Raw genomic sequence first — 12,476 nt, 5'->3', positions numbered from 1 at the left:
AGGTTTCTAGTCCCCACCTGCATCCCTGATACCCTGAGAGTCCAGACCCCACGCTTGGCAATGAGGTTTCAGGGAACACGTTTATTCAGAGAAATAAATATGGCTTGTGGAAGGGGATTGGAGAGCAGGGGGAGGTACATCTGCGTAGCAGCCTCGCGGCCAGGTCAAGGTTCCGGCGTTTCCAGCATATCTGCCAGGGCTCTGGAGAGAAGGACGCAGAAGTTAACCCAAGTGTCCAAAGCTCACCCCAGACGTTTAGAGATCATCAACCTGTCCATTTCTCGGACCAGGGAAATGGAGTCCTAGGGTCATCCAATAACTCCTTCTGGAACGGACGGAGCTTCTCTAAATAAGGACTTTAAGGGCGGCGCCTGTAGCTCAGTGAGCAGGGCGCCGGCCCCATATACCGAGGGTGGCGGGTTCAAACCCGGCCCCGGCCAAACTGCAACCAAAAAATAGCCGGGCGTTGTGGCGGGCGCCTGTAGTCCCAGCTACTCGGGAGGCTGAGGCAGGAGAATCGCCTAAGCCCAGGAGTTGGACTGTGAGCTGTGTGACACTACGGCACTCTACCAAGGGCGATAAAGTGAAACTCTGTCTCTACAAAAAAAAAAAGGACTTTAAACTTATCCCTCATTTCGCATACTTACTGGTACAGGGTCGAGGAGAAATAGTCGACGTAGCTTCCTGTGTGAGAGGAGAGAAAAGAGGGTTGAGGGGTACTGTACAAGAGAAATTAGGGTGACATTCTTTGTAGATTGCAGGATTAGGGACATCTATATCCTTTTTTTCCTAATTGCTTTTCAAACTGAATTTCTTATACTGGGACTCGGGGGCCCGGCCCCTTTCTTACTCCTTGGAGGATCCTGTTTTCCAGTGGCCCTGCCCCTTCGAAGCTTACCGGGTTTGGCCCCGCCCACGTAGCTCTAGGCTCGCCTCTCAACTCTCCACCCATTCTTGCCCCTTCGCAGCAGCAACTCCACCCTGAGTTCTTTGATCCAGACTCCATTCACGTACTCACAGCCTTGGCCACCCCTCTCTTCCTAGCTCCTCCGCACCAGCTTTCCGGGCCCGTCCCTAAGGTTTGGCTCCCACCTCATCAGGATTCACTTTGCAGGCCCAGCCCCTTCCTCAGATTTTCCCTGGACCCCTCCCATGCTCACCTGGAGTGCAGACAGTTTCGCAGACTAGCGGGCAAAGGTAGCAGAACTGACAGTGCTGGGGGTGGGGGGGATAGAGAGAATGAGCTTGGGGCGTGGTCAGGGGCGGAGTCAGGACGGGGGCGGGAACCGCCCAGGGGCCAGAGGCTTGATAAGATTAAGGTCGCAGTTAGCATTGGGTGTGGAGTCAAGGCTGAATCAGGTGTTCGGGTTGGGTCAGGTTGGGGTTAGGGGTTAGGGACCAGGATTTAGGGCTGGGGGTACCTAGACGGTCCCGGGACATCCTAAGGCCTGATGGAGGGAGTCTTAAGTCGGGAGGGGGTGGAGTCTCACCTGGCACTGGTCGCAATGCTCCCCCATGTTCTCCTCATCACAATGACAGCTCTCACATTCAGTGCACCTCTAGGGACCAGAGGACCTTGGTTAGATGGAAACCCTAAGGCCACTTGGGAGGCACCTGCCACTCTTCCACCCCTACCCCCAGACATTTTCCCAAACTCCTCACCCTTCAATACTGAGAGCTTGTTATCTTCACTCCAAAGCAGCTTCTCTCCCCTCTCTTGCTCCTGTTTTCCTATCTCAGGGTGACCCATGTCCCCCAGTCAGTGTGGGCTGGACTGTAGGTGCTTCTTATCCCCTCTCCCCATTCTCCTTCAGCCTGTCAGGCTCCCCAGTCCCATCCCTCCTATCCCCACGCTCTCTGCCACAGACCCCTGTCTCCACATCCCCAGGTGCAGCTCGAGTCTCATCCTATTCTTTCTGGACCATGGCCCCAGCCTCCTCCTCAGTCTCCAAAGGCCTCCAGTTTGTCCCTCACATGGCCTCAGAATTATCTTCTTCACCTGGAACTGATCCTGCCCCTCCCTTTCATTGAGCCCTCCCATGGCACCACAGGGCTCCTGAGACAAATTCCAGGGACAGCTTGGTGGGTGGCTTGGTGTTGGGGACCTACATTGCAGAAGGAGCAGTAGCCACACAGGGACCCTGGATGGTAGTTCCCATATTCCTGGGCATCTTGTGAACCTGTGGGGACAGGAAGGCAGCAGTGACCTAGGCAGACTCCACCCCTCCTGCCCCAAACCAGCCAGGCCATTTACCTGTGTCTTCACCACTCTCCTCCTCACTGGAGGCACCTCCAGCTACCTCCCTTCCAGCCAGTGGGTTGGGGATAATGGTGAAGGGGAGCTCATCTTCCTCCAGCCTCTTCTCCTCCTCTTCCTCCTCCCTGTAGTTTTGGCTCAGTGGGGCTCCAACTATAGGCTTCTCTTCCCTCCTTTCTTCCTCTTCCTCCTCCTTGTCTTCCTCTTCTTCCTCCTCCTGGCTCAGGCTGAGGCCATGACCTTCCTCCTCATCCTCCTCATCTTCCTGGTCCCGGCAGCCATGGCAGGCACCTTCCTTTCCTTGCTCTGAACCTGCATCATCTTCCCCTCGGGGACTGTAATCTTCCTTCCCCTTTTCCTCTTCCTTCAAATGGCTTCTGTCCTTGACTTCTGTGTGTTCTGGGGGCTGGTGGCTAATCTCTCTGATAGACCCTCTGTGATCAGGGCCATTATCTTCATCTCTGTGGCCTTTCTGCCTATGGCTAAGCTCACCAGAGATGTCTTTATTTTCCTCTCTGGGGACTTTATGGTGGTGATGACCAGGGACTTTTGTTTTATGCTTATCTGGGATGTCCTCATCATCATTACTCTCATGGCCTTGGGGTGGGTGACTTACAATATGGTGGCCAAACTGGACAATGATCTCCTCCTCTTCCTCCTCTTTCTCCTGTTCAAGTCCATGGTGGGCATGTCTGGGAGCTTGGTGCCAAAGTTGAGTGGACACATACTCATCTTCATCTTCCTTGTCTCTGTGGCCTGGGTGCCCGTGGTCAGGGACATGATGGTGTTGTTCATCTGAGACATCCTCATCCTCTTCCTTTCTGTGATCTTGGTGCCTGTGGGCCTGGTGTCCATACTCAGTGGAGACATCATCATCATTATTGTCATCATCTTCTTCTTCATGGCCTCGGTGCTTATGACCAGAGACGTGATGGTGGTGTTCATCTGATACATCCTCATCCTCTTCTTTCTCATGGCTTTGATACCTGTGGACCTGGGGCCCATTCTCAATGGAGACATAATTATCTTCTTCATGGCCTGGGTGTCCATGGTCAAGGACATGATGCTGGTGTTCGTCTGAGACATCCACATCCTCTTCCTTCCAGTGGCTTTGACGCTTGTGAGCCTGGTGTCCATACTCAGTGGAGATGACTTCTTCCTCTTCCTCTTCTTCTTCTTCTTCTCCTTCTTCCTCTTCCTCTTCCTCCTCCTCTTCTTCTTCTTCCTCTACCTCTTCCTCTTCCTCTTCCTCTTCCCCTTCTCCTTCTCCTCCTTCTTCTTCTTCATGACCTCGATGTCTGTGGCTGGGGACATGATGCTGGTGTCCATCTGAGTTGTCATCATTCTCTTCCTTCAAATGGCCTCGATGTCTGTGAGCTTGGTGTCCATACTCAGTAGAGACATCATCATCATCATCATCTTTTTCTTCTTCATGACCTTGGTGCCTGTGGCTGGGGACATGGTGGAGGTATCCATCTGAGACATCCTCACCCTCTTCATTCCTGTGGCCCTGCTGCCCATGGGTCTGGTACCTATAATCCTCCTTCTCCTCCTCCTCTCCTCCTCCATCTTCTTCCCCTCTGTGGCTTTGGTGTACATGCCTGAGAATATGATGGTGATGCTCACTGGAGACAATTTCATCCTCATCTTTGTCCTGGTGGCCCTGGCTCCTGTGGCTGGGGAAGTGGTGCCCAGACTCCTCTGAGTCTTCCATGCCTTCGTTCCCATGGTCTCTGTGCCTATGGGCCTGCTGACTGTGCTCTATCAGGACAGCCTTACCAGAGACATTCTCATCTCCAGCCTCGTGGCTTTCATACCTGTGGCTTTGGAATTGGTGGCCATTTTCCCTGGAGACATCCTCATTCTCCTCTCTGTGCTCTCTGTGGCTCCAGGAATGATGCCCATTCTCTCTGGAGACATCCTCGTTCTCATCTTGATGGTCTCTATGGTTGTGGATGTGGTGGCCAAACTCCGTGGACACCTCCTTTGAGGGCTCAGTGACTCCTGCATTGTTGTTCCAGTTGCTGAGGCCCAGCCCAGCCCCTCTCAGCTGCTGGGTCATGGCAGGGGGGAGGAGCAGGCTGGCCACGGCAGCCCAGAGGAGAGGAGTGTGCAGCCATGGCCCTCGGTGGCCCATGGGGACAGATAGGCAGCAGAGCTTCTCCCAGGGCTCACCCCAACCAACTGCCTTTGTGCCTACGTGGGTGAATATTGGGGTATTTGGCCCTTTTGGGGCCTGACTCTCTCTCTGTGTCTCTCCTTCACTTTGTCTCTCTCAGTCTCTGTCTGTCTGCCTTCCTCTCGCCCTTGCTGCCCAGCTGTGGACACCCCTCTGGTGCTCTCCCTGGGGCCTCTTGACCCCCCCTCTGGGGCCCTCCCTCCCCACTCCCCAGCCAATAGGGCCTTTCTCCTCCCCTCTCTATGGCTAAATTTACTCTCAGCCCTGAGTTATTCTGGGCTAGTCTCCACCTGCCCCTCCCTTCTGCTCCTCCTCCTCCTAGACGGGGAGGCGTTGGGTGGAAGGGTCTCTCCTTGGCCAAGAGTCAGGGGCAAGGGACTTGACTTTGACCTGCCAACATGTTTGGCAGCTGCAGAGACAAAGGCTATATAGACTTTCAGTGGCCAAGTTAAGAGAGCCTGGGGAAACTCGGGGGGCAGGAGGGACATACTGGAGGGGAGAGATCCTGAAATGATGGGACTGAGGGTTAGCTTATGGGAAGTTTCCAGGCAGAATAGGATGCTTTGGTGAGAAAGTGGATGCCAACATGGAGGCCCCGGAATGGGGTGAAGGGAGCCCTGCCCCCAACACTCATACCCATGACCTCCTGTCCCTCAGATCTGGGGGCAGGACAGGCCAGGGCTATAAATACACCCAGGGTGGAAAGGGGGGGTCAGGTTACGGAGGCCCCAGCTGTCCGCGTCAGGAAGGGCTGGCAGAAGACATGTGGCCCTGGCTGTCTCTGTGTGTTAGTATCTCCCACTCCTCACCCGTCATAGTTGCCCTCACTCTTTGGGTCTCTATCTCTTTTATGTGTCCTCTTCTTTATTTCTGTCACCTGTCCTCACTCCATGGGATTCTGTCTGTCACTTTAGGCTTCCCTTTCCCTCTCTCACTCTGAGTGTCTGCTTACACCCGAGTCTTCATCTCACTCTCTCAGTGGGTCAGTATTCTACCCCCCCTTTAAATCTTGGTGATCCCCTTTCTGAATCTTTGCCCCTCACCCAACACGGAGCCTTTGTGTCTCCTCTCCCATCCCTAGCATTCCGCTCTGGGAGTCTCTGTCCTGCTCTCTGTGGATCTCTTTCCCCCCTCTCTCTGGGTCCCTGTCCCACTCCAATGGTCTCTGTCCCCCTTTTATTCTGGATCTCTATCCCTCCTCTGCACCCCAACCAAGTCTTCCTTTCTCTGTGTTAATGGATCCCTCCTCTCTGGGCCTATGCTCCCCCCATCCCTTCTGATTCTCTGTGCCCTTTAAGGCTTTGTTTTCCTATCTCTTTGGGTTAATGTGTACCCTCCCTCGTGCCTGACATCCCACTTTTGGGTCTCTGCCCACCTCCTCCCGTGTCTGTCCATTTTCGCTCTGGCCCTCTGAATATCCCACTCTGAGTTTCCCCCTCCACACCATCCAACGCGCAGGATCGCGGTCTCCCTCTGCCACTTTATCCCAGACTTGGTCCCGCCCTTTTCCCCGCCTCCCGCTTACGTGTGACCCCAGACTCCCCGCCCCCCAGACCTTGCCCCGCCCCAGGCTGGGCTGGAAAGTGGAGGATCCGGTTTATCCTGGGCGAGTCTGCAAGGGGGGTTGGTGGAGGCAGCGCCCAGAGCCCGAGAGCTGCCGAAGGTTGCGGCGACTGCGGCAGCATGGTTGGTCCGGAGAAGGAGCAGGTACGGCACTGCGTCGGGAGCCTGGGGACCCCAGAGAGTAGGGAGCTGGAGACCCGGATTCTTGGGTCAGACGAAAGAGGGCGGCCGGGATTTCTGGGTCTCTGGGGACAGGTAAAACCGGGGGACTGGGGGTCGAGACTCCTGAATCTGCGGGAGGAAGACGCTGGGGTCCTGGACTCCTGTGCCCGGGAGTATGGTAGGGAGTTGGTGACTATGTTCCATGTGACTGAGCTGGGTCTCCCTCATCCACCACCTTTCATCCCGCCACTTGTTTCTGTCCCCAGAACTGGATCCCTAAGATCTTCAAAAAGAAGACCTGCACGACGTTCATAGTTGACCCCACAGATACCGGGTGAGGAGTTCGGCCCGGGAACCCTGCGGGAACGTCCCCGGCCCGCTGACCCTGCCCACCACAGGTCCCGCCCCCTTAATCCCCGCCCCCTTCCCCGTTCCTGGCCTTGCGGTCCTTTCCCAAGGGCGTTCCCTGTAGGCGCTCTCCCTCTGGGAAGGTTTGGGTCTGTGTAGACACCTCAGATTCGCCATTCTCCCACTCAGGGTCAGTGTAAGAGCTTCAGGGGTAAGTTCTGTTTCTTTCCTTCCCTATGTCTCTTCTGTGTGTCTCTGTCTCTTTGTGTCACTCGGTCTTTTTCTCTTTTGCCTGTTTTATTCATTCATTCGTTCATTCATTCATCCATGTGTGCAAGAAACCTTCACTAGCGCTCCCCACGGAGGGGATCCTTTCAGCCTAATTTAATGACTGCCAGGGTTCACATTTCACCTGGGACACATGCTGAGTGGCTTTGGATAAATCATTTCACCTCTCTGGGCCACGTTTGTATCTGGGCATAAAAAAGGCCCAACCTCCTGGGATTATTGTGTGAATTAAACAAGTTAATGCTTGTGATATTTCTGGAACAGTGCCCAGCATATGAAAGCATTGGAAAATATCTGCTATTCCCACTGGAAGGTAGCAGTTATTACCTCATGTAGGCACTTTGCTCGTGGCCAGGGACACTGCCTGAGCTAGACAAGGGTGTTTGCTGCCTTCCAGGAGCTCTGGTCTCCAGTGATGGTGTCTGAAGTGGATTTAGGCTTTTTAGTTGTTCTCAAGACAGTCTTTGGGGTGTGGGAAGCTCAGCATCCCTAATTTAGTGTGTGTGTTGTTATGAATATATTTGTTAGTGCAATACAGCCTGGAAATTATAAAGAAACAGGTACTCATTTGTTGGGTGTGAGTGCTCAAAAACTTGTTACTGTCAGGCATTTTGGTGTGAACCTGTAGTCCCAGTTACTTGGGAGTAGTCACTGCATTCTAGCATGGAATGCACGTAGTGAGACCCCTTCTCTAAAAGAAAAAAAAAATCACAATAACTTTTTAATGATGGTGGATGCTGTCAAGAAAATTTAAGAACCTCTGGTCTAGCCAGAGGAGGAAGACATGCAGAGGACAACTGTAGTAAGCAGAGGAAATGGCAGCTGCCCAGGACACACCACTGGGTCCTATGGAAACTGAGAGGAGGCGTCAGCCTAAGACCTTGAGTTGATATAGGGTGTTACTAATGGTTTCTGGAGGAAGAGAAGGGTCAGTGCGGTGACTTTTAAAGGGTAAATTGGGAGTGTGACATTTAAGGTGGGCTGGAGAGAGGACCATGGAAAGTGATTCTGGGAGTAGGAACAGCATGTGCGAAGGGAGTGTTGCTTGAAAGTGGAGCAACGTTCAGGATGTAGGGAGCACCGTCAGGAGAGAGAAGGCTACAGGGAAGGGTAGGGTCAGGCCTCACAGGGCCTCAGAGGCCACCCTGAGTGGCTAAGACCTTGTTCTGGGGTGTTGGGGAACTAAAAAATGGGTGTTGGATGTGGAAAAACCCTCTGGGGCTATGTGAGGATGAATAGGAGTTCAGAAAGCTAGGGAGGAGGCTATGTGGGGGGTTTAAGTGGGAGCGGCCAGGCCAGAGCTTTGGGGACACAGAGAGGAGGGGATGGGGCAAACATTCAGGGGGCAGGAGGGTGGAACTTGGGGACTGGTGGATGTGAGGAATCAGAGAGCACCCCCATGGTCCTTTTAAGTGGTCCTTAAATCCACCCACTCTATTTACGTAAACATGGAGCTAACCCTGCTGCAGATAGCTCCCAGACATGTGGCCTGGTGTCTGGGACAGAGAAAAGTTAAGAACCCTGGAGGGTGAGCAGATTTAGGTGGTGTTGCTGAGTGTGGACGGGACTTCGTGAGTATGAGAGGCGTAGGGGGACCCAAGGACATGTTGAGGACTCAGGAATGGTTTGGAATTATGTCCAGGATGTGAGAAGTCCTAGCTGTAGATAGTCCTGGCTATGGAAGTGGGTGAGATGTCACACCCAAAATAACCAAGGTTACAAACTGGCAATTCTATGGGCATTTTTTTGTCATAGAAGAGTATTTAAAAATACTTGTCTCCAGATACTTTAAGACAAATGTGTAGGCTAAAAATCTCCACAGCCTCCAGCACATCCGCTTATATTCTACCTGCTGCTTCTATTAAGTTACTGGACTGATCCCTGCAACTGTCAAGTTTGAGAACAACATTAAGGAAGCCAGTGTGGTTTTGCTTTGGGGAAGACGAAGAGAAAGCCACAAACAAGGCAGGGACAGAGCAGCCAGGGAGAGGAGGAAGGCCAAGGGACTAGGCATACTCTGAGCCTTTCAAGCTGTGGCTAGTGCCACCTGTGATACAGTCAGATGATATCTGAATAGGGGCCATTGTATTTGAGGACATGCAAGGAGTTGATGATCTTCTAAAGAACAATGTCAGTTTCAGTGGCACACTAAGAAAGGGGTTGCGGCAGGGTTAGCTACTTGTGCTGTACACCAGAATGTTCCATCATGGTGGCAATGTTCTATCTCCACATCCAATATGGCAGCCACTGGCCATATGGAGCTTCTGGGCACTTGAAAAGTGGCCTATATGCCTGAGGAACTGAATTTTTAACTTGATTTAATTTTTTTTAACTTACTAGAATATAAACAGGCCCAGGGATGTAAAGAACCCCACATAGCTACCATATTGGACAGTGCTGGCCCTGCACCATTCTTTGAAGAGGTTTGCCAGGAAGAGCAAACTTTCCTAGAAGGAGCCACAAGAGTGGGAAGTAGCTGGAGGGGAGTGAGTGGGCCCAAGGAGGGGTTGAGATAGGGGAAAGGGTAAAGTGGCTAAACTGAGGTGTTCCAGTGCTTAGAGTTAGATGCAGAAGGGAAGAGGGGATGCACCCTCATTGCAGTGCTCACTGTGCCAGGAGTGGGCCCGAGCATCTTCTGCTCACTCCGTATATGGATCAGTTGGCTGTTCTTTTAGTGTCTTCACAGTTTTTGCCAAATCCACATACCACCTGTGTGCTCATTCCCATAGAAGTGGGCCTTAAATCCACTCAATTTACATAAACATGGATCGCCTCCAATTTCTGAATTCTTTCTATAATTGGGGACCAAAGTGATTTATTTATTATTTATTTTATTTTGTTTATTTTATTTATTTACTTATTTTTGAGACAGAGTCTCTCTCTGTTGTCCTGGGTAGAGTGCTATGTTATCATAGATCAAAACAACTTCAAACTCTTGGGCTCAAGCGATACCTTTGCCTCAGCCTCCTGAATAGCTGAGACTACAGACGCCCACCACAAAGATCGGCTAATTTTTCTATTTTTAGTAGAGACAGGGTCTTGCTCAGGGTGCTCTTGAACTCCTGAGCTCAATCAATCCACTTGTCTTGGCCTCCTAAAGTGTTAGGCTTACAGGCATGAGCCACTAAGCATGGCCTATTTACTTATTTTAGAGATAGGTTCTTGCTCTGTTGCCCAGGCTTGAGTGTGGTGGCCCCATCATAGCTCACTGCAACCTCCAACTCCTGGGGGCAAGTGATCCCCTTGCCTCAGCTTCTTGAGTAGCCGGAACTACAGGCACACACCATACCTGGATAATTTCTAAGTTTTTTTGCTATGTTGCCAAGGCTGGTCCCAAACTCCTGGCCTGGAGTGATCCTCCTGCCTCAACTTCCTAAAGTGCTGGGATTCCACGTGTGAGCCACTGTGCCAGGCCAAAGAGGTTTAGATACATTTTCAAATGAGTTCCTCATTCCTCAAATCCCTGTTACTCACTCATTGAAACTCAGGTCCCAATCATATTTAAAAGGAAGGGAGATTTGGGGCGGCGCCTGTGGCTCAGTGAGTAGGGCGCCGGCCCCATATGCCGAGGGTGGCGGGTTCAAAGCCAGCCCCGGCCAAACTGCAACCCAAAAAAAAAAAAAAAAAAAAAAAATAGCCGGGCGTTGTGGCGGGCGCCTGTAGTCCCAGCTACTCGGGAGGCTGAGGCAAGAGAATCGCGTAAGCCCAAGTTAGAGGTTGCTGTGAGCCGTGTGACGCCACGGCACTCTACCGAGGGCGGTACAGTGAGACTCTGTCTCTACAAAAAAAAAAATAAATAAAAGGAAGGGAGATTTATACACTTAGGGGGAGAAACATTTTCTCTGTCTTCACCATAAAAGGAAAACCTGTTTCATTTGCCACGGAGGAAAGGAACAAGCCACGGAGAAGAATACAATGGAAAACAAAATGTTTACCTTCCAGTTGGATGATGTCCCCACCAGCCCAATTTTGGGAGCTGCAGCTGGCTTTTCTCTGTTAAAAAGAAAGAAAGAAAGAAAGTGGGGCGGCGCCTGTGGCTCAGTGAATAGGGCGCCAGCCCCATATACCGAGGGTTGCGGGTTTGAACCTGGCCCTGGCCAAACTGCAACAAAAAAATAACCAGGCGTTGTGGTGGGCGCCTGTAGTCCCAGCTATTCAGGAGGCTGAGGCAAGAGAATCACCTAAGCCCAAGAGCTGGAGGGTGCTGTGAGCTGTGATGCCACAGCACTCTACCGAAAGCAACAAAGTGAGACTCTGTTTCTAAAAAAAAAAAAAAAAAAGTGAAGCAAAGGATTAGGCATTTTAGATATTATAGCACCCAGCTGAGCCTCTCTCCCTGACAGTCATCGGGAGAACTGAAAAAGGAGTGACTTTCTCACTGTGATATTCAAGGTTATTTAAAGCTCTATGTGAAGTTCAGGCAGAGGGGGCTCTCTGGAACTGGGACAATCCTTGTTTCAGGAAACACCATGTCTTTCATTAGTTCTTCTGCTTCTCTATGGAAGAGGCTGTGCTATTACTATCTTTTCATTTGAGGAGGAAATTTAGGTTCAGAGAGGTGAAGCCATTTGCCCAAAGCCACATAGCTACCTCAGCCTCTAGCACATGAGCTCTCTGAATTACTCTCTGGACTGTCCTTTTCATGGTGAACAGCCTCTGTTTGGACTGGGGACAGTGAGGGCACCCCCTGAAGGCTCTCTTTGCTTTTCCAGTTGAGGCCATGCAGATGATGGGGGGGGGCTGGGGTGGTCCTGGGGTCCTGGGGTCCTCCTTGCTCATGCTTTCGTGAGCTGCCATGGCGTCTCTCTGGTGGAGAAGGGGGAATGTTGCCGTCCTCTCCACAGGTCTCTCCCTCAGGCTGTCAGAGCCAGAGCCAGGGTTAGCATGGACCCTGACTATATCTCTGGGGGTAGGGGTCAATGTAGGCAGCCCCTTCTACAGAAGTATGGACACTTCTACAGGATGCTTGGGGTTGGTGAGGACAGCCCTGGGTTCATATTCCACCCTCACACCCCCAGAGGGACCTTTTGCCAGTGTGGGCGGCCCCGGAGTGCCCACCCATCAGTGGCTGTGGAGGATGCATTCGGGGCAGCCGTGGTGACCGTGTGGGACAGCGATGCACACACCACGGAGAAGCCCACTGATGCCTATGGGGAAGTGGACTTCCTGGGGGCCAGCCGCAAGCCCAGCAACGTGAGGCCTGCATGTCTGGGCAGGGCTGGGGCATTGAGCAGGGCTGCATGCCTCAGGGGCTTCCAGGGCCAGGGGCTGGGGGCTCCCCAGCTGAACACTGTCGCCCTATTTGCTCATCCCTATCTTTGCCTCCCCCGTCCCTTCCACCCCATCTGTCTTCTCTGCATCTGTCCCTTCTCTCTGAGACTCTGTCTCTGTCTCTCTGGGTCTCTGTGCCCCTCCTCATGTCCCCCTTTCCTGTGTGTCCACAGTTTCTCCGCCTCTCTGATCGCACAGACCCAGCTACAGTTTATAGTCTGGTTACACGTACATGGGGCTTCCGTGCTCCAAACCTGGTGGTGTCAGTGCTGGGGGGATCAGGGGGGCCTGTTCTCCAGAGTTGGCTGCAGGACCTGCTGCGACGAGGGCTGGTGCGGGCTGCCCAGAGCACAGGTGACTGAGGGAGGGTGGGGTTGTATCTTCTGGACCCAACTGTCATCTCCCTCA

At 52.5% G+C, this 12,476-nt stretch overlaps 2 protein-coding genes across 4 annotated transcripts in view; one reads left to right on the top strand and one right to left on the bottom strand.

The window, feature by feature from the left end:
• Nucleotides 1-61: 61 nt before the first annotated feature.
• Nucleotides 62-4,588, bottom strand: HRC (histidine rich calcium binding protein). Its single transcript, XM_053606940.1, has 6 exons — nucleotides 2,255-4,588; nucleotides 2,110-2,180; nucleotides 1,491-1,559; nucleotides 1,161-1,215; nucleotides 648-684; nucleotides 62-201 (listed from the first exon to the last, which is right to left on the bottom strand). Exons 1-6 carry the CDS (start codon nucleotides 4,392-4,394, stop codon nucleotides 165-167), a joined length of 2,409 nt encoding a protein of 802 aa, XP_053462915.1. The 5' UTR covers nucleotides 4,395-4,588; the 3' UTR covers nucleotides 62-164.
• A 1,407-nt stretch (nucleotides 4,589-5,995) lies between these two features.
• TRPM4 (transient receptor potential cation channel subfamily M member 4) overlaps nucleotides 5,996-12,476 on the top strand; it is a 47,208-nt gene continuing 40,727 nt past the window's right edge. Inside the window, exons 1-4 of one of the 3 annotated variants that reach the window (XM_053606938.1) lie at nucleotides 5,996-6,143; nucleotides 6,428-6,495; nucleotides 11,816-11,990; nucleotides 12,242-12,422. In XM_053606938.1, coding sequence (XP_053462913.1) covers nucleotides 6,120-6,143; nucleotides 6,428-6,495; nucleotides 11,816-11,990; nucleotides 12,242-12,422 — 448 coding nt within the window. In that variant the 5' untranslated portion in view covers nucleotides 5,996-6,119. The remainder of the gene's footprint in view (nucleotides 6,144-6,427; nucleotides 6,496-11,815; nucleotides 11,991-12,241; nucleotides 12,423-12,476) is intronic. The other 2 variants (XM_053606937.1, XM_053606939.1) reach the window with 2 other exon arrangements.

Source organism: Nycticebus coucang, chromosome 10 (assembly GCF_027406575.1).
Source record: "Nycticebus coucang isolate mNycCou1 chromosome 10, mNycCou1.pri, whole genome shotgun sequence".
In the NCBI taxonomy this organism is placed as follows: domain Eukaryota; kingdom Metazoa; phylum Chordata; class Mammalia; order Primates; family Lorisidae; genus Nycticebus; species Nycticebus coucang.
Note: the sequence above shows the minus strand (reverse complement) of the source record. Positions and strands in the feature narration are given on the sequence as shown.